This window comes from Choristoneura fumiferana, chromosome Z (assembly GCF_025370935.1).
Source record: "Choristoneura fumiferana chromosome Z, NRCan_CFum_1, whole genome shotgun sequence".
Taxonomy (NCBI): Eukaryota; Metazoa; Arthropoda; class Insecta; order Lepidoptera; family Tortricidae; genus Choristoneura; species Choristoneura fumiferana.
The window spans coordinates 4,317,748-4,339,803 of NC_133472.1; the positions used below are offsets into that span (position 1 = coordinate 4,317,748).

Genomic DNA, 22,056 nt, shown 5'->3' on the forward strand with positions numbered 1-22,056 from the left:
ACAGAATAAGTAATAGTACAACTTGCCCGAGTAGGAAAACATTGAAACATACTAAAGCAGCGTTACCACCAATAATGTGCGAGGATGTGTTGCGAAGGATATGTTTTAACCAATAGAAACGCTTCATTTACACATCCTCGCACAGCACATCTCTGGTGGAAACAGCTGAGCGGAGCGAGGTGAGGTAAATGAATTCAATTCACGATCTCATTGCCACTGTCATAATTTGTTAATGTTGAAGTATGTTGTAGAAGTTCAAATTCAGTGGTCGGATTGACTTGAAATTTGTTAAGATTGGTTTTTTGGAATCTTTTTGTATTTTTTATTTCAATTCCAAATTTTTACTTTTACGGTCATCCCGTAAAACCGAAATTGTAAATACAAACTGAAATATAGATGCACAGAAAAAACAGAAAAATTAAGACCATCACTGGGAATCGAACCCAGGTCCTCGGTAATCCGTACCGCGTGCTATACCGCTACACCACTGATGTCATCAGATGGACCATCGGTGGTTAGCGGTATAGCACGGTACGGATTACCGAGGACCTGGTTCGATTCCCAGTGATGGTCTAATTTTTCTGTTTTTTTCGGCATTATATTTCAGTTTGTATTACATTTTGAAATTTGTTGTTCAGTATGCAGGTTAGACGATCAGGTACAGTCAACAAAAAGTGCAGTCAGCGAAAAGATTGTCGTAATAATAATAATGTCTAATAATATAACACACACACATTCGTAGCACATTATTAACAATAATAATTTTATGTAAAATTTAAGTCTTGAATAACAGCGTCGATAACGAATTATCTGTAATCTATCTATAGGAAGTTAGCCATAGCCACACAATAACTTTTTGTTAAGTTTAAGGGGCTGTTTCACCATCCATTGATTAGTGTTAAGGTTAACTGACGGTTAAATGTGATGCCGTCTCTATTTGTTTTGTTCGAATAGACGGAGACGGCATCACATTTAACCGTCAGTTAACACTAATCAATGGATGGTGAAACAGCCCCTAAGTCTTAAATGACGGTGTCGATAACGAATTATCTGTAATCTATAGGAAGTTAGCCAGAGCTACACGTTTCAAGATCAATATCTATAGATAAGCAACGATGCCTATTATATATCTAACGTGATGTCATTGGCATGATAAGAGACCATGCAAATTAGAACGTCGAGGTTTCTGATAAGTGATAACACATCAAGGATAATCGTATTGTTCGACGATCTTCGCAAATAGTTGGAGGTTGTATTATAATAGGCGGTCTTATCGCTTAAAGGCAATCAACTCCAGACAACCACACTTGCACTTAACGGTTTTTGCATTCGGTCTTTAATGGTCTCCGCATAGTTATTAACGCGGAGTCGGCTTGAGGCGGTCGACGCGAGACGTCGAATACCGACGGATCATCCAGTACCACTACCATGAGTTTACAGTGACCGTACTCGATAGCGACGGCGTAAATTATTTGTATAGAGAATTGTACAGCGCCTCTACAAATAACTTACGCCGTCGCTATCGAGTACGGTCACTGTAAACTCATGGTAGTGGTAGGTTGGGGATGCTGTGTCGGTGCTGTTGCGCCCTTCTGGGAAATTGCATACGTTTTTATAATAAAATTCCAAAATATATTACAAATTAAACGGATACAAAATTCAGATCTATTGTCAAGACATCAATATCTAAGGCGTATTACTCGTGTAAAGTTAATGATTATATCATGGACAGGGATATTTTCTTTCAAATAATTCCGATCCGCATTGGCGATCCCTTCAAATAGCGAACCTACTGTGTTAAAAATAAAGTTGTGTTAAATACTTGTGATGTATAGATATATAATATTGTAAATCTGTTTAAAAAAATATACCTCGTTGAGTTTCTTGCCGGATTCTTCTCAACAGAGGTTTTTTCCGAACCGGTGGTAGCTTTTTTTAACATTCATAAAAATTCCATAATAAAAAATACTGAATAATGTAGACGTAAATTTCACAGTTTTGTCGCACCTACGATTCGGACTGATTAAAAAATAAAATAAAAAATAAAAATACTTTATTTCAGACTAAACAAAAGTCCATATTTTTTGTTAGTAGGATTGGTCTTACAAACTAGTGTTAGTCTTTATTATTATTCTTTCTTTTTATTGGAATGAGTGTGAAATTTTCCATTATTTTCTATACATACTGTAACGAAATCTGGAATCCCCTTTTTATAATTAATGGTACAATATGATAATATCTTGTAGGTATACCTACTATAGTTTTTTAAAGCCTAAACCAGAGGGCGGCAATTTTTTTTTTCAGTGATAGCCACGCTACGCCACTGCGTGAATGTAAGGCCCTGGTTTCTCTGACTGGGTGGTGACCGACGCGTGTCCGCGACCGACGACGTTCGAATGTTTTGTTACGGTTTTGGCGGTGTCGACTTACCCGAACATTCCCTCCATTCGAACGTCGTCGGTCGCGGACACGCGTCGGTCACTGGTCGCCGGCGGCGGCTGGTCAGAGAAACCAGGGCCTAAAGCGTTTTTTGGTCGGCTATAACCGATTCCCGTCGATACGAGTAGATTTTGCGCGCGTCAATTTTGATAGGAAAAAAGAGGTTATATATTATACGAGTAGGTAAATTGGAATGAGTACACAGATCTTTTTGTCGACCGGATGGCCAAGTGGTTAGAGAACCTGACTACAGAGCTTGAGGTCCCGGGTTCTAATCCCGGCCCGGGTTTGTATGAATAATACGAATGGGTGTTCTCGGGTCTTGGATGTTTAATATGTATTTAAGTGTGTATTTATCTATATAAGTATGTTTATCCGTTGAATAGTGGCCACAGTTGTGCCACAGTAAAGCTTTGCATAGTTTGGGACTAGGTCAATTGGTGCCAAGTGTTTCATGATATTTATTTAAATGATATGATATGATCTGCATGGAGAATTACCTCAGTCAAGGTTATTTTTACCATTTTTGAACCCCCCAGCTGTCACACTTGCTTATTTCGACCTTGTGTCACAAATCCCCAGACCCCCCCCCCTCCTAAAAGTGTGACGTTATTCGTTATCCGTGGACAAACGAAACAATTCAAGGAAAAATATTTAGTCGATTGTTATGAGTTCGCGATCATTTCGACCTCAAGTTTATGAGTAATTTTGTGAATAAGTTATTAATTATTCAGGGCACGGAGATTCATAATAATTTTATGAACTTTGTGTAAGTAGAACGGATGATTCAGCGACGCATTGTCCTAGTTATCACCAAGTTCATTTACATACTACCTCGTACTTAACCTAAAGAGGGACATGGACATATTTTGTACTATTTGTTCTTTTTGAAGGCAAACGTGTTCCCTTGAATACGTGAGAGCTGGTCCATGGTGCACCTCCCTCCAAACGCCACCTTTTCCCTCAAAATATCCGATTATAGTCTTGCGGCTGATGGCAGATAATTAAGCCATCTTACCAGATGAGGCGAGGTAAATGAAGCATTTCTATTGGCTAATGAAAGACACATTCTTCGCAACACATCCTCGTCTTAGTAAATAAATAACGCAATTATTTCTTAAAATGTAGATATATTAAAGAAGATAAACAATATTTTCTCTGCGGTCAGTTATTTACCTATTCCAACGAGAGCAAGAGCTACTTTTATTAACGTGACCAAGGTAATTATTTTGAAAGCATGTATAATTTTTTATCTCGAGGAATTAAAATTAAATTTCAAGAAATTAATTAACTAAGATTTGTTCCCAGTTCTACAGATTAACCCCCTTATTCATAAACGACAATCAAACCTATTTTAGTTAAAATGCCGCTAAAATTCGTTTGTTCTTATCTGTCACTTCGACATTTGTATTTGTTAGAAAGGGACAAAGCATTTGTTAGTTAACATAGGCTTGTTAAGTTTTATGAATAAGGGGGTAAGACATTGGTGTCAAATTAATAGCACCTCTTTTTGCGTCGGGAGTTAAAAAGTACAGTATCTTGATAGTTAATAATTGGCATTAATAACTTTGAGGTTTAAAGTCCCTCCTTTCCGCCACTCAGTTTCAGAGGGCAGTTTACTGTGTTTTGTAATAGTAAAAAATATACCAGTTTAATGCGAACTTCACGTTTTATATAAACAGATTGCGGTTTCGCTATCGGCACGAACTTGACCCAGTATCGTGTTTATTTTTGTCACCTACGTATTACTACGCGTTTCATTGACTTTGATTATTTACAATCATGTGCAAAAATATGTATCTATTCGAACCACTCAAAAATATGTTACTACGGCCTTATTGCGTTGGAATAAGAGTCTGTGGTACTTATTTTTGAAACTTTGAATAAGTTCCTGTTTTTACACTTGACTGTACGAGGCGTTTTTAGGTTATTTCTACGCACCAGATAACTAAAATGGAACGTTGGAAAAAGTTAATGGGAATTATAAATACCTGCTAACGCTGCTTTAACGGTGTGCACCTTTTGGATGGATGGATATAATAAAGAGTTGTTGAAACCCCCCAAAACTTTAAATTGTAGGATGGGATGGAACAAAAAAGAGGGAACTATCCTTTTTCTAGTAAGAAGTTGCAACATAACAGCTCTCCATACCCAGATATCCGAAGTTTACATGTCATTAAATTGGCGTACTTAAACTAATAAAGTCCATAAAGGTGCAGTATTTATTTGATATAAAACGTCACTTAATAAATACGATAACTGATGGACGGTGGCCAGTGTTCGGAAATCGTCGTGAACAGCCAATTGTCTTTTTCCGAAGACCGATGTGCAATCTTTATAGCCGGGTACTGTAGAATACGTCGTTACAAACCGATCGATCGATCGTTAGTGTATGTCAAGCGCTCAGTGCTCTTAGTGTAAGTTTTCGGTTACAAAATACGTCTCGATCGCATTCGCGTAAAATCTCAAGTTGTAAGGAAACACGAACATCGCAAACGTTCCGCTAGAGGCGCTGTTCGTGTTTGTATACAAATTGAGATTTGATCGAGACGTATTTTGTAACCGAAAACTTACACTAGGGGCACAGTTGTTTTATGTGATAAACGCTGCGTTTAACGCTTCAATATCGAAGCGACTATTCTTACCATGTACGGAGCCCTTAACCCTTAATAAGGTAGGGGCGATTTAGCGACCACTTGCATTGAGTTGGAAACTGAACCTTATTAATTTCGTGATTTATTTATTCAAAACAATACAATGACAGGCTTACAGTATGAAAAACCAAAACGCCTATCACGTTACATGCTTCACATAAATCAACATGGATCACAAATTAATAATAAAGAATACAATACATACCGGAAATAACATAACCAAAATGAACATAGAAAACGGATTTGAATACTTTACAAATTATTATTGGATAAAAACTTCACAATACTATCCAGCACAGAGTGCCAATTCCCAGCAAGTACGTCAGTTTCCTGGTGCTTGTCCAGCATAGCGTTAAGCAGGGCTATTGCCCTGGCGGTGGGCGAGTTCCTGGCGCGTCTCGTGTGATACGTCACAATTTTCCATTGTAATTATTAAAAATGCGACTAGCTTTAAAATTTCTTTGTCAGGTATGTATTCGATTGCTGCTTTTGATTCTGTGGTAGTATGCTACAATAAATAGGGCCTTATTATGGGTTAAAGTGACTAGACTTCAAATTGTGTTGGCTAGATTGTGTTTGTTTTATAACGTGTTTATTTTTCCAGTTGATGTGGTCGCTCTGTGGATGCATCCTGGTTTCGCTGTTGGTCGTCTTCTTCTATTACTACAAACGATGGCGAGCGAAAGGTAAATCCTACTTACTATATTATCCTACTTGTAAATCCGAAAGTTTGTGAGTGAGTATGTTTTTTACTCCTTCACGCTGAAACGGCTGGATGGATTTGGATGAAACTTGGTATGTAGATAGCTGGACATCTGGAATAAAACATAGGCTACTTTTTATTCCGATATTCCCACGGGGTAGGGATAAAATCTCGAAATAACCGCTGGGCTTAAAGTCATGAAATTTGACATGATTGTTTTTAATGTAACGTCAATGAAAACCACGATTAAATTTTCGGGAATACCTAAGGGATTTTTTAAAAATGGTGACGGCTTGTGTTGTGTCGCATCACAAGCATAGAGAGAGAGAGAGAGAGAGAGAGAGAGAGAGAGAGAGAGAGAGAGAGAGACACGACAAGACAGATAAATGTGACCCGGGCTTAAGTTCATCGTAAATCTCAAATAGTTCGAAAACTCGATGTGCAAGCCCGGGCATGAACCTACGGACTTCTGCTTGAGAAGCCATATGTCGTACGACAAGGCAAAGTACAGCAAGCATGTTTGCTCCCGATAGAGTTAACAAGTTATTAACTCCCGTTAATATTACAAATGCGAAGGTTTGTAAGTCTGTTTGTTTGTTTGTTACTTCATCACGTCTAAAGCACTGATCCGTGCCCTTAGTGTAAGTTTTCGGTTACATAATACGTCTCGATCGCGTTCGCGTTAAAATCTTAATTTGTATGCAAACACGAACAGCGCCTCTAGCGGAACGTTTGCGATCTTCGTGTTCCCATACAAATTGAGATTTTAACGCGAACGCGTATTTTGTAACCGAAAACTTACACTAAGGCACAGAGTAAATATATAAAATATGCTAGTCTTTATTTTAATCTCAATATTTCTACTTAATTCGGCTTATTTACATTTTATAATTTACAAATGTTAATGGTAGTGCCATCTATTGCTGTTTTTTAATATTAAATATAGGTTGTAGGAGTTTGTAGGCCATGACTAAAGGTACAGATTTAGATGAAATACGGTATACAGATAGTTTGAGTTCTGGTTTGGTTGACATAGGATAGTCTTTATCCCGGAAAATTGCCTAGTTCCCGTGGGATAGCGAAAAACGAATTCTACTCGGACGGAGTCGCGGGTACCGGCTAGTATAGTATAAGTAAGTACATTGTAAAGTTCTGTATGTACAGTCGCTGTTTGAAAAGGTTGACCACCTTAAGGTCTTTTTTGCTGAATGAAATTAAAAAAACAATATATTTAAAAAATCAAAAACCCGACTGCCTTCAAAATACTAAAAAGAAGAAAACAAGTCTAGTGGGCTAGAACTTTGTTAAGTAGCTAACTTAAAGTTCAACAGGCGGGACCCATTAGGTAAGAATTTTTGAGCGTCACGATTTAAATGGGTCCCGACTTTTGTAACTTTAAGATAGCTACTTAACCAAGTTCTAGCCCACTAGACATGTTTTCTTCTTTTTAGTATTTTTAAGGCAGTCGGGTTTTTTTTAAATCATTGTTTTATTTCACACTTTTCTGTGAAAATGGTATATTAAATCGGTTATAACCCGTATATTTTTAGAATGGGCTAATTATTAGCTTTCATTTGATACCCCACTCGATAGGTTTGAATAAAAAAAACATTTTTTGAAAACTTTCAATTTGGCGCCAAAAATCCGCTATTTTAATTTTTTAACAATTTCATGTACCCAGTGTCACTCGCGTCATTAAGTCGAATCCAATGTCGTGTCATTTATGAAAATCGGTTCAGCCGTTAAGTAGTTACGAGAGGACATAGGAATATACATACATACTTACGTACATATATACGCGTCAAACACATAACCCTCCTTCTTCGCAGTGTGGTAAAAGGTGACATGTGCTTTTCATTCCGCCACTGTACTATTTATGTACTAACAACAGCTGTGTATTCGCGAAATTGCTACGCAAACTGAACTGTTTTGTCAATAAATAAGTTTTATGTTATCACTTGTTTGTCACGCCCTTGTACATTCTGCGCGTTCGTTTTACACCTAAATAAATACAAATACATGTTGTCATTTCATTAAAAACCAATACGATATTGTGATGTCTCTTTATTGAGCATTATTAGTTGGATGACTTCGCTATTACTTCAACATGGTTAAAGTTATTCATAAGTGCGTTCGGCAGTTATCATTACAATTGATTTGTACTTTATTTATTTATTTATAAAGTACAGTCACCTGCATGAATAGTACAGTTTAGGGTTGTAACGGAGGTCTTCTTAGCGGAGGCGGAGGCGGATGCGGAGGTGAAAGTGGATGTGGAAAAAAATAGTAGTTTATGTTTTATTCAACTCAAAAATCTCTAATATTTCTAAAAAAACTGCCAAATCTCACTGGTTTTCAGCGTCATCATGCATGTGACTTAAATAATCAATTACTTTGTACAAAATCACAAAAAAATCGCGGTTCAATCAAACATAATACATTACAATTTCGTACGTTCAAGCAACGAGACAGGTTGATTCCTGTCGTGTGTTATTTGACATACCCCGACCGCGTTCCCGCTGCGCGCCGAGATAATGAAATGAGAAATAAACCTCCGTTATAACTCCGCAAAAAAAAAATGCGGAGGCGGAGGCGAAGATACGATTTCTTGCGGAACTTCCGTAGTAACGGAGGCGGAGGCGAAGTTCCATTACAACCCTAGTACAGTTACCTGCCACAGCGGAGCGTGCAAAAATATCTAACGCATCCGACCGGAACTAGAAATAGATAGAGTAGTATCAGATGTTCATGCACGCTTTGTTGTGCGAGCGAGAGGTGCTGGTGAATGTACTCAAACACTAGGATTAACCAGCCTGTAACGTTCTTTTCATCACACTTGCTCGTAAACAGTGTCGTAACATGCAGGCTACCTTGGTTGCAACCCCCCAAATAAAACCCTCGTTCAAAATGAGTCATTGCGCGTTCAAATTTTCTTGTCATGACGCCCAAGGTCGGTAAATGAGTCATTGCGCGTACAAATTTTCTTGTCATGAAGCCCTAGGTCGGTAAATGAGTCAGTGCCCGTACTGATACTGCTGCCTGCGCTGGCCCACACGCACACGCACGTCAGGCACATGCTGCGAGAGGGAGGCGGCGGGCGGCGTATTTCCTTATTTACCGCCCTTAAGACACAATGTACTATAAAAATCATAGCTGTAAAAATATGCAAGTTGAAGTGGCAATGGGCGGGCGATGTGGCTTGAAGAACAGTAACCGTCGGGGGAGAAAAGATGGAGAAAATTCCTCGAGTGGCGACCGAGAAGCGGAAGGCGAAGCGTTGGCAGGCCCCGCAGTTGGCAGGACTGACGACATCGTAAAAACAATCAGTGGGTGCAAGTAAATAAACAAAATAAATAAATGATGACGATGATCCTGTATTTATTTAAACATAAAACGTGTTTCCGTTTGTTTACGCAAGTGTCCTGATGCGGAAACGGAGCGAATGTTAAGTTAACCTTTACGATGCTTCAACAAAAGATGACAAAGGCACCGCCCGCAGCGCTGTTCAAACGTTGACCTTTATGCCCACTACATAGCCTAGGGCTGGGTTTCCACCAGAGATATGTACAGTCAAGGGCAAAGATATCGACACGGCCAAAGTTGAAAAAATATGTATACACGACCTTATGCACTTAATATTAAGGCCGTGTATATATATTTTTGCAACTTTGCCCGTGTCGATATCTTTGCCCTTGACTGTACAGTCGAGTCCACAAACATGTCAGCAAAAATTTGATCAAAAATATCTGAACACGCTTCTACGCCGTTAACAATAGAGTTGTGTTCAGATATTTTTGACCAAAGTTTTGCTCACAAGCTTATGAACTTGACTGTACGAGATAGCTGAACGGAGCGAAGTAGTGGAACGTTGTGTTGTTACTGTTTCCACAAGATAATTTAATATTGTAATTTATAATGTACTAGCTTTCGCATGTGGCTAAGCCCGCGTTGAATTCAGTTATCGCGCGCTGTTTCCTTGGGAACTGTGCATTTTTCCGGGATAAAAAGTAGCCTATGTCACTCTCTGGTCCATAAACTATCTCTATGCCAAAAATCATGTTGACCCGTCGCTCCGTTTCGACGTGAAAGACGGACAAACATACACACAAACATACAAACGTACACACTTTCGCATTTATAATATTAAATTTGGATTAGTATGGATTTTTATTTGGAGCGTGTATTTTTGATACTACCCTCAAACTGTAAACAGACGAAGATTTAAGTGCTGTGAACCGATATCAAAACAAATTGTTAATTTAGAATTAACTACCAGAGCGTAATTAATTTTTGAAATATTTTCGAGCAGCAATGTAATGCGTACAATAATTTGATACGAGAGAGAAGCGTTCTGTGACAGCTGTCACGTCAACAAGTGCGACGTTTTAAAAAAAAAAAAGTAGTATCACGTAGCGTACATTGCGTGCTAATTAATTTTGTAAGGAAAATAATGAGTCTAATTTTCTTACTTAAACATAATAAAATGTGATAATTAGTAGTATCAAAAATACACGCTGTATATTTTGTTTAAAAATGACTTTCAGCCAAGTTTCTTGCGGCGCATTCTTCTGGGCAAAAATACCGCCGAAATGCATGTACGTGCTATGCGCTTAGCTTTCGAACGACGGCACCGAATCGGATAATTATTATTTTCTTGTATTCGTTATTGTGAGGCCGAGGCTTGTGCTAATCAAAATGAAAAAAGAAGACTAGAACGGGGACGAAGCCTCGGGCAGCAGCTAGTTTATTGTACTAGTTTTTGCCCGCTGCTTCGCTCGCGCAGAATGTGGGCTATCGTTTTTTGTCTCTCTAGATGGCGCACTGTAGCGTGAGGTTTTTAAGTATGGCTTTCAAGTCTGTTATTACGGGCGTGAAAACAAAGTTTAGATTAAAATCATATTTAATACACCTTAAAACTGTACCATAAAAATATCGAGCATGCCACAGTGTTGCATAGTCCCCGTTTTGTTCGGAAAAGAGGGAGGACAAAGGTTTCCGAAAGACAAAACTGTCTCAAAACACAGACATTCATTGCCCCGGAACGCATATTTGCTATAATTAATTTCAGATATTGCAAAATATTCACAAATTTATTCTAATTATAAATAAACCCGCGCTGCTCACCCAAAAACTATGAGATTTGACATTTCGGGGACCTCACGCTACACTAGCGCCTCTAGTGGCGAATTCACACGCGATAGCCCTCATTGGTATGTTATGTACCTATACTGATGTAGCTTAAACCTGTTTTGATCCTACAGGAACCATACATTATTGCGGGATAAAAAGTAGCCTATACGTTAACCCAGGGTATATATTACCTGTATGCCAAATTTCATGCAAATCCGTTCAGTAGCTTTTGCGTAAAAGAGTAACAATCATCCATCCATACAAACGTTCGCGTTTACAACATTAGTAAGAAGTTAGATTTTTTTCAGAAGCCGATTGCAGAAGCCGTGGTGGCCTAGTGGTTTGACCTATCGCCTCTCAAACAGAGGGTCGTGGGTTCAAACCCCGGCTCGCACCTCTGAGTTTTTCGAAATTCATGTGCGGAATTACATTTGAAATTTACCACGAGCTTTGCGGTGAAGGAAAACATCGTGAGGAAACCTGCACAAACCTGCGAAGAAATTCAATGGTGCGTGTGAAGTTCCCAATCCGCACTGGGCCCGCGTGGGAACTATGGCCCAAGCCCTCTTGTTCTGAGAGGAGGCCTGTGCCCAGCAGTGGGACGTATATAGGCTGGGATGATGATGGGATGATGAGATTTTTTTCGTGGTCTTGTAGAACTGTTGAACGGCGCTGCATCGTCGGTCGGGGAGCCGGCGAAGCGGTTCCGCAAACGCGACAAGATGCTGTTCTACGGGCGTCGGATGCTGCGCAAAGTGAAGTCTATATCCAACTCGGGCCAGGGGCGCAAGCGGCGAGCTGTTATGCGCTTCGCGAGGAAACTGCTGCAGCTGAAGAAGGAGTCGGCGCCGGAACAGCTCAAGGTAAGGGCGAGATTGTTAGGTATCCTTTTGCAGGTGGTAGGACCTTGTGCAAGGTCCGACCGGATTGCTGCCACCATCTTGCTCGCTAACTGTTTCGAAAATGGTTAAACTGATCGAGTGTTGCCATTATTTCCGGATTGAAAGTTTCTTTGCGAACTTCCTTCCGCTGGCGTTCGTGTCGTCATAGTCATCATCATCATCATCATGTATGTTTTATATGTTTTAGTTTTTAAATGGGTCCCACTGAAAAACAGCGTTGCGGCTTGCCGTAACATTATGCTGAGTGGAGTCCACTTTATACTATTCGATGTTATTTTTAGTTTTTTCCCATCTAATGTATTTTTATGTGTATCGAATATGTGTAAATAAATATTTCTCTCTCTCTCTCTCTCTCTCTCTCTCTCTAATCCTGCCGTGCTTGCAATGTTGTGTTTCGGCGTGGAGAGTAAGACAGCCGGTGAAATTACTGGCACTTGAGGTATCCCATCTTAGGCCTCTAGGTTGGCGGCGTATCTGCAATACCCCTGGTGTTGCAGATGTTTATGGGCGGTGGTGATCTTTTACCATCACGAGACCCACTTGCTCGTTTGCCATCCAGTCGAATAAAAAAAAACGATGGACTAAAACAATTACTTTGCTCATAGTCGAAATACCCCAAACGGGACGCGCTGCTAGGCAGACTTGACACTTCATTCTACTCGTGACCATGGCCACTGTAATGTGGTCGAAACGTCGAGGTAAATATTACTCGTGTGTGTTAGCGTGATAAGTCCCGTTTGTGGTATTTTGACTATGTGTGAAAATCACGACAGTTTTAAATGTTAAATTACTTTGTTAAGGTCGCGGGTGAACCTTATGTATGATAGCTTTAGCTTTATACAAGAAATGTGTTTATGCAGGTCCTCCACCTCCACTCCGGACAAACCCATCTATCACCACCACCACACTATACTCGACGCGATTCGAACTCAACCAGAGCTCATCATCAGAGCAACACAACCGTTCACCACGCTACCAAATGTTAGGCTGAACATATGTACACCTATGTATTATGTGACAGATTTTAGAGTCTCAAATCATTCCATCTTGAATGTTGACATAACGTCCCCCCTTTCTAGGTCCTGGAGCCACCAGCGGAGTATCTGGAGGAGGATCTGACCAGCGACGACCGCGTGCCCCCCGATGCCCTTTACATGCTGCACAGCATCAGGGTCTTCGGGCACTTCGAGAAGCCAGTGTTCCTCATGTTGTGCAAGCATACGGAGATACTGAATCTGCCCGCCGGGGCGTTCCTGTTCAAAGTCGGTTAGTGGAATCAGCACAGAACCAAAATGGCCGCCGGTGACCTTGGGCGTACGAACGAACAAGGCCACCTCTCCGTCCTTCATGCTTTCCTCCATGTTTTGTCAAAGAAATGTCACTAGATTTTTATTTTTTGTTCGATTATGTACACATCCGTATGTTGTTACAGGGGATACTGACGAGAACGTGTATGTCGTCCAAAACGGTCGTGTTAACGTGTATATAACGAATCAGGACGGCAGCAGTCTGTCGCTCAAGGTCGTCAGAGCGGGAGAGAGCGTCACGTCGCTGCTCAGTTTTACTGATGTGCTCACGGTAAGATATCATGAAGGTGTATGTCGTGTATATAACGAATCAGGACGGCAACAGTCTGTCGCTCAAGGTCGTCAGAGCGGGAGAGAGCGTCGCGTCGCTGCTCAGTTTTACTGATGTGCTCACGGTAAGATATCATGAACGTGTATGTCGTGTATATAACAAATCCAGACGGCAGCAGTCTGTCGCTCAAGGTCGTCAGAGCGGGAGAGGGCGTCACGTCGCTGCTCAGTTTTACTGATGTGCTCACGGTAAGATATCATGAAGGTGTATGTCGTGTATATAACGAACCAGGACGGCAGCAGTCTGTCGCTCAAGGTCGTCAGAGCGGGAGAGAGCGTCACGTCGCTGCTCAGTTTTACTGATGTGCTCACGGTAAGATATCATGAAGGTGTATGTCGTGTATATAACGAACCAGGACGGCAGCAGTCTGTCGCTCAAGGTCGTCAGAGCGGGAGAGAGCGTCACGTCGCTGCTCAGTTTTACTGATGTGCTCACGGTAAGATATCATGAACGTGTATGTCGTGTATATAACAAATCCAGACGGCAGCAGTCTGTCGCTCAAGGTCGTCAGAGCGGGAGAGGGCGTCACGTCGCTGCTCAGTTTTACTGATGTGCTCACGGTAAGATATCATGAACGTGTATGTCGTGTATATAACAAATCCAGACGGCAGCAGTCTGTCGCTCAAGGTCGTCAGAGCGGGAGAGGGCGTCACGTCGCTGCTCAGTTTTACTGATGTGCTCACGGTAAGATATCATGAACGTGTATGTCGTGTATATAACGAATCAGGACGGCAGCAGTCTGTCGCTCAAGGTCGTCAGAGCGGGAGAGAGCGTCACGTCGCTGCTCAGTTTTACTGATGTGCTCATGGTAAGATATCATGAACGTGTATGTCGTGTATATAACGAATCAGGACGGCAGCAGTCTGTCGCTCAAGGTCGTCAGAGCGGGAGAGAGCGTGTCGCGATAAGATATCCTACTAATATAATTAATGCGAAAGTTTGGGAGTGTGTGTGCCACAGATATATATGGATTTGTTACTATTTCAGGTTGAAATGCCTAGAAGAATTTGAGTGAAATTTGGTATGTAGATGATACCTGGACGTCTGATATAACAGGCTACTTTTTATCCCGATAATCCCACTGATTAGAACTCATAGTACAAACTTTGCTTAGTTAGGGTACTATGTCAATTGGTGCCTAATATCCCATGATATTTATTATATTTGAAGCCGTGGTGGCCTAGTGGTTTGACCTATCGCCTCTCAAGCAGAGGGTTGTGGGTTCAAACCCCGACTCGCACCTCTGAGTTTTTCGAAATTCATGTGCGGAATTACATTTGAAATTTACCACGAGCTTTGCGGTGAAGGAAAACATCGTGAGGAAACCTGCACAAACCTGCGAAGCAATTCAATGGTGCGTGTGAAGTTCCCGATCCGCACTGGGCCCGCGTGGGAACTATGGCCCAAGCCCTCTTGTTCTGAGAGGAGGCCTCTGCCCTGCAGTGGGACGTATATAGGCTGGAATGATGATGATTTATTATATTTACTTAACCCTTCAAAACCCGAGCACTACCAAAAGAAAAGTACTGTCAAAACCCAAAAAATAGATACATAATAAATTCGAACACAGTCAGCTGGCTCTACAAGGAGCCGGCGGGAGTTGACAGTACTTTTTTCGCTGACTCCCTCGGCAGCCGGCGGGAGTTCAAATGGTAAAAAACCCTCTTTCTGTGACAGACCATTTGGCGCTAGTATCTTGAGCTCCGTTTGAAAGCTTCGACATTTACGCCACGTTTCTGATTGGTTAACTAAATGAGCGAATCAAGGGACCCTCATTAATCGTCGTTTGCAGGGTCACTCCCAACCGTACAAGACAGTGAACGCGAAAGCCCTAGAGGACTCGCAGGTGATCAAGCTGCCGATGCGAGCGTTCCAGGAGGTGTTCCACGAATATCCGGACATATTCGTCCGGGTCATACAGGTTAGTTGCTATAGGCTGGTGTGCTGCAACAATTTGTGTTGGTAAAGACTCGAGTCATTTGAGTGTTCATTTATAAGACTCGACTTCGACTTCTCTATTTGTTTTGTTCGAATAGAGGGAGACGACATCACATTTAAACGTCAGTTAACACTAATCAATGGATGGTGAAACTTAGTTTTTTAGGCTTTAGTCGTTTAATCGAAGCTTAAGTTATTTTCAACGTGTCGGGGACTTGAGTTTTCTATAGAATACTCGAGTCCTAAGGAGGAGTGACGAGGATTTTATAAATAAAGACCTGTGTTTTGTTACACATACGGCTTTTTGAACAACTGAGTTATGATTAGAACTATAATGTACTTGAGTGTACTGTATCAATCAGCACATTTTTTAGTTTTAAATCTGTCTGTTTATCCGATTTCGACCAGCGCACCGAGAATTCCGTACAAATATTATTTTTATTAAATAATGAAACTAAAACTTTATGCTTTTCGCTTTTTTCCTTTATCTTGATTGCGATTGCGTTGGCTTAGAGATTTGATTTTTTCACAGCTCCAAGGGACAGTAGACCTGAGATTTGATATGAATATAAGCTTGATACCCCACGCGTTCCTGAGAAAACAACGGAATGATCCTATAAGGGTTCCGTTTTTTTCCTTTTGAGGTACGGAACCCTAATATTGTCAACTTATTGTCAAGTTATTGTAACGTGTCAAATTTCGGGAGTACGAGTGCGTGTGACGTCACGAGAAACTTTGGCTATACCTATCTTAATATTTTTTTTGTTAAATTGACAAAAGATAAAAACAAGCGTCCAATATTTTGAGGGACCAATAACAGACCACACACACTAGCGTCTTTCGAGCGTCGTTGTCGTCCCAGCGAGCGCTGGCCGGCTGCCGAACGCCGGGCTTACGCAGCGCTGGCGTTGTGCATTGTACTTGTTCAATGTATCAAGCTTATATTCATATCAAATCTCAGGTCTACTGTCCCTTGGAGCTGTGAAAAAATCAAATCTCTAAGCCAACGCAATCGCAATCAAGATAAAGGAAAAATTGCGAAAAGCATAAAGTTTTAGTTTCATTATTTAATAAAAATATTTGTACGGAATCCTCGGTGCGCGGGTCCGTCTCGTGCTTGGCCGGTTTTTTTTCTCCATACAACTAAGGTTTTTTTTTATCGACTGGATGGCAAACGAGCAAGTGGATCTACTGATGGTAAGAGATCACCACAACCCATAGACACCTGCAACACCAGGGGGATTGTAGATGCGTTGCCAACCTAGAGGCCTAAGATGGGATACCTCAAGTGCCAGTAATTTCACCGGCTGTCTTACTCTCCACGCCGAAACACAACAGTGCAAGCACTGCTGCTTCACGGCAGGATTAGCGAGCAAGATGTTGGTAGCGATCCGGGCGGACCTTGCACAAGGTCCTACCACCTGCAAGGTGGCAGCAATGTCTCAGTTGACTATACAAAGGGTTTACATTACATACATACTAAACAGTTTTAAAATCATATTGTTTTACAGATTATAATGGTGCGACTGCAGAGGGTCACGTTCACTGCCTTGCATCAGTATTTAGGACTCAGCGCGGAGTTAGTCAATCCTGTAAGTTGCCACAGATATAGATTACACTAGATAACGCAAACACCTCACTTATTATTTTCCTAATGCCTACGGAACCCTATCTTGGGCATGTCCGACACGCTCTTGGCCGGTTTTTATACTATTTTTTTTTATGTTATAGGGTCGAGAAAAACGCCGCCCTACCACAGTGGCGTCCTCTCCCGGCAGAAAGGTCACAGTGGATTCGAGTACATCGATGCATTCGCCGCACCACACGGATAAGTTCGAACACAACGTGAGTTGTTATTATAAAACGTTAAAGTTATGTTTGATGCATTTTACAGGTCGATCCATGATAGCTAGCACAAATGGGTTGAATGAGTGAATGAAATTATCTGTGTATTATCCATTTGAATACACTTGACACAAATATAAAAACGTCATGCATCTGTCATTTTCCTACACAAATGTCTAAGTGACATTACTTTCGTTCAATCCATTCGTGCCAGCTCTTGTGCATCGACCGTCATGTTTGATGTCTGACAGTAGAGTTGATGCGAATGGAATTGAATGAGTGAATGTAAATATCTGTGTGTGCCCCAAAATGGGTACAGTCAAGGAAACCGAATCACATACCGGGGTGGAACCTTTGTGCTACTAATGTCATGTTGACATATTATACATCTGTCAAAGCAATCATAGCGAAATTGGTTACTAAAGGGTTCCACCCTGGTACAGTTAACGTCATAAATAAGTGATCACTTTTTTACCTTGTCACTTTAATGTCATGTTTGAAAAGCCGTACGAAATCATGTAACGACTGAAAGCGACAAGGTACAAAAGTAATCACTTCTTTAAAGATAAGATAAGATAAGATAAAGTTTATTGCAGAAAATGGGTACATACAGTCAAGGGCAAAGATATCGACACGGCCAAAGTTGCAAAAATATGTATACACGGCCTTAATATTAAGTGCATAAAGTCGTGTATACATATTTTTGTAACTTTGGCCGTGTCGATATCTTTGCCCTTGACTGTACAAGATGGTATAATGCATGTTATTCACTGTGCTCCAAATTCGGCTTGGGTAAGCGTGCAAACAATAAAAACCAAGCGATCACTTAATCAAAAAGTTAAAGCTAAGTTTACCCGTTTTTGGGCTTCATGTTTAAAAAATCTTTTATAGAATAAACACACAGTTCGCAGGCGTTTATGACGTTGTCTGTACGTAATTCAGTTTCATTGACTGTACATAACAAACATTTAATCTGAGGCCTCGGTCGTTCTGACCCGCCGCTCGCGGCGTGCATCGAGCGGGGTCTGTGTGATGTGTTCGAGAATGTTCGGGAGCGGTCGTTCTCGCTCTCGCCCCGCGACCGCACGCGGCGTCTTTAGTTATTTTTCACACCTCTCCTTCAGAAAAGTAACTTTTCCTCCCTGATGAGAAGGAGCAAAGTGCAACTTTTCTGTTCAAGGCTTTTCTAGGTGTTTTATTGCAAATGCCATTTTTTGAAGTTGATAATTGTAAAGCCACGCCATTTTCTATGCTGGTTGTTATTTAATTAATTTTTTTTTCAAGTTTCTTAATGCTCGATGTGAAAAGTTCTATGAGCGACTCGGGAGCAAAATTATTTTCATCTTGGGCGTTAACACTTGAATCCCTCATTACGCTCAGGATTCTATTGTAGAGTCCTTCTCTACATTCTGGATTCAATGTACGCCCTCGCCGTAAATACACCATTTTGCTCCCTTGTGACACGAATAACTATTGTAGCATTGCGGCGAGTAGACGCTGCACGCCGCGGGCGACGGGGGTGAGAACGACCGTGGCCTTAGACGTTTTTTTTTAATTTTTATCCTTTATACTGTGTATTACTATCATTATCAATCACTACTAAATTGACTTTGTGCTGTACAGAACGAATAATAAGAGTAGAAAGTATTCCTTTTATAGTCGATGTGCTCGTGTCGTGCCCGGCTTTATAAAAGGACCATCTTCCGTTCAACGGGCGACCACGACCGTGCGAAGAGCGTAGCGACTAAGAACTGACCTTTTTCGAACTGTCAACTCGAGCGGCGCAGTTACATACTGCGCTGGGAAAATAAATATATAACTTTACTAGCTTTTCCCTCGGGAACTGTGCATTTTTCTGGAATAAAAAGTAGCCTATGTCAGTCTCTGACCCATAAACTATCTCTATGCCAAAAATCACGTCGATCTGTCGCTCCGTTTCGACGTGAAAGCCGGACAAACATACAAACACACGCGTTAGTAGGTATGGATTGTTACTATCAATGTAAATATGTGTTATCAAATATGTCATGACATGATCCATCATGGCCACAAACTATAAAGGGAACTGACGTTGTCGCGGCGGTTTGTGCTAGTGCCGCCCCCTGCGCAGAGCTTGAATATTCCACATAGGACCTTCACTCTTATTATTCGTTCTGTGGCCCTCTTCAAGTGTTGTCCCTTACACTGTAGCCCCCCAACTGACCCCCCGTACTAACGTTTGCATGCAGCAAGAGAACGGGCACCACGTGTCCTCGCCCATTAACATCAGCCGGAGGCCGCGGCCCGACATGGTGCCCGACGTCGCTAGTAGTAACACGCCGCAGGTAACTCCGGGTGACACTCTTTCCCGGCCCGGATAACACCGACATGGAAATACCGGCCCTGTTTTTTGTGTACACGCCCATAGAAACTGACAGGAGCTTCTATGGGCGTGTACACGTAAAACAGGGTCGGTATTTCCATCCCGGTATTATCCGGGCCGGGGAGGAGTGTCACCCGTAACTCCCATACAGTACGGCGTGTTTGTTTTGCTTTCCGTTAACTTTAAGGGGGCTCGTGTTGAAAGGTGTCCATGGGCGGCGGTGATTGCTTCCCATCAGGTGACCCGCATGTTCGTTTCCACCCTCTTATATATATATAAAAATCTTCAGTTCAAATGATATTGATTTCTCCAAGACAGCGCCGGCCCTGGAATAGAGCAAGAGTAGCGAGATAGCAAAGGGTGCCGTTTTGCAGTTATTAGTGTAAAAAAAATATGATAGCACCTTCTTGGTGTGCGGAAGTGGTGTAGATAATCTCGCTCTACCTAGATAGCCGGCGCTGCTCCAAGACAACAGTGGCCTAACTTTAACTGATTAAAAGATAATCAAGATTTAAGAAAGTTTATGTTCGCGCAGTAAAACTACTTTTTTTTAAGTCCATGTTTTTAATTAGAATAGAACTAAAGTGTTGTTCACACGTATTAAAAAAAAAACTTTTTTGTCTCTTTTATATGTCACGTCAATGGTCACTCAAGTTTGTGAATATTATGTATGTTCTTTTTTTTCATTTGGCCGAAATTTTAATTACATGTAGTTTCTATCGAAGCCTGTCGAAGTTAACGGAAATCAAGAAATACACGGTGTTTAACAAGGTGCCCCACGTTAAATCCCTAGACCTACTAAGATTAGACCTTTAACTACCATTGGGTGTAATATCCTTGATTAATTTTGTGACATCTTATACTGCCTGGTACTTATTCGAAAATATTCCTTAGTTTGCCCAGTTTCAAATTGTCATTCCTGTAACTTATCTATCACATTTGACTTATACTTGCAAGGTGGAAAAAATTAAAAAATATTTTGTTGACTTACTTATTTAGATAATCATACATACCAAAAAGAATTTGTTGGGTGTTTTATGGGTTCCGTACTACAAAAGGAAAAAATAAGTTACAAGATTACTTTCTCTTTCTGTCTTTCTATCAAGACCCTTTTTCTCATTAAACCTCTAAGAAAAATTGTAATAATAATAGCATTCTGTTAGTAACAAAAACCTTGACATTATTGTGAGTAAATACACGAAAGAATGTCCACAAAAATATTGTTTTTTTGTCAAAATTTACTTGAACTCAATATTGTATGCTCAAGTCTACAATTTCTTGACACTGTGAAAAAATAAGCTTATAAATTCACACAGTCAAAATATACAAACTTTTTTATAGTGTGTTTTTATTTAAAAACTTGGAATTATCTGTAGGATATTTATTCACGGCACAAACTGTTCAAAAGATATTTCTTTGTGACAGACGGTTTGACAGCGATGTTTTATAAGGTACAGTTTACGTCCTTTGAGTTAGGAACCCTAAAACATACTTCAATGCTTTATTCCGAAGCGCAGCTAGTCATACAAAGTAAACCTATGAAGTTAACGCTTTTCCAGGCCCCGCTAATTTAGATACGCTACTACAAAAATAATCATAGTTTTATATTGTTTTTTTTTTATTCGACTGGATGGTAAACGAGTAAGTGGGTCTCCTGATGGTAAGAGATCACCACCGCCCATAAACATCTGCAACACCAGGGGCATTGCAGACGCGTTGCCAACGTAGAGGTCTAAGATGTTTAGCTATGAGGGATTAATTTCAATGAGACTGATATTTTTAACAACTTCAATTGAAATTGATTTTTGGAGTCTTTTTGTATTATTTATTTCAACTCAAAATTTTGTTACTTTTACGGTCATACCGTAAAACCCATATCGAAAATACAAACCCAAATATGGATGCACAGAAAAACCAGAAAAATAAGACCAGCGCTGGGAATAGAACCCAGGTCCTCGGCATTCCGTGCCACGTGCTATACGGCTACACCACTGCTGGACGGAATGCTGAGAGCTGGGTTCGATTCCCAGCGCTGGTCTTATTTTTCTGGCTTTTCTGTGCATCCATATTTCGGTTTGTATTTTCGATATGGGTTTTACGGGATGACCGTAAAAGTAACAAAATTTGGAGTTGGAATAAATAATACAAAAATCAATCTTAATTTGATTGCTTAGTAGCGACATCTCTTGTCCGGGTGAGCGGTTAGCTCCGATGGGGTGCTGAAAGTTTCTCGATGAGGGCTACGGCATAGATGTACTATTTTTCTACTACTGATACTGTTTTTCTTGGTCTTACGTTGGATCGTAATTTACAATGGAGCCCGCATATTTCTGGTCTTGCTGGTAGATTGAGCTCTGCCGCCTATGCTGTACGAAGAATCAGACAATTTACCAACGTTGAAACTGCCCGGCTAGTTTATTTCAGTTATTTTCACAGCATAATGTC

At 40.8% G+C, this 22,056-nt stretch overlaps 1 protein-coding gene across 1 annotated transcript in view; it reads left to right on the forward strand.

The window, feature by feature from the left end:
* The first annotated feature begins 5,699 nt into the window (after positions 1 to 5,699).
* sws (patatin like phospholipase domain containing sws) overlaps positions 5,700 to 22,056 on the forward strand; it is a 53,539-nt gene continuing 37,182 nt past the window's right edge. The window contains exons 1-8 of the mRNA XM_074103980.1: positions 5,700 to 5,779; positions 11,584 to 11,789; positions 12,908 to 13,094; positions 13,261 to 13,406; positions 15,259 to 15,387; positions 16,916 to 16,996; positions 17,136 to 17,249; positions 19,478 to 19,573. Coding sequence (XP_073960081.1) covers positions 5,701 to 5,779; positions 11,584 to 11,789; positions 12,908 to 13,094; positions 13,261 to 13,406; positions 15,259 to 15,387; positions 16,916 to 16,996; positions 17,136 to 17,249; positions 19,478 to 19,573 — 1,038 coding nt within the window. The 5' untranslated portion in view covers position 5,700. The remainder of the gene's footprint in view (positions 5,780 to 11,583; positions 11,790 to 12,907; positions 13,095 to 13,260; positions 13,407 to 15,258; positions 15,388 to 16,915; positions 16,997 to 17,135; positions 17,250 to 19,477; positions 19,574 to 22,056) is intronic.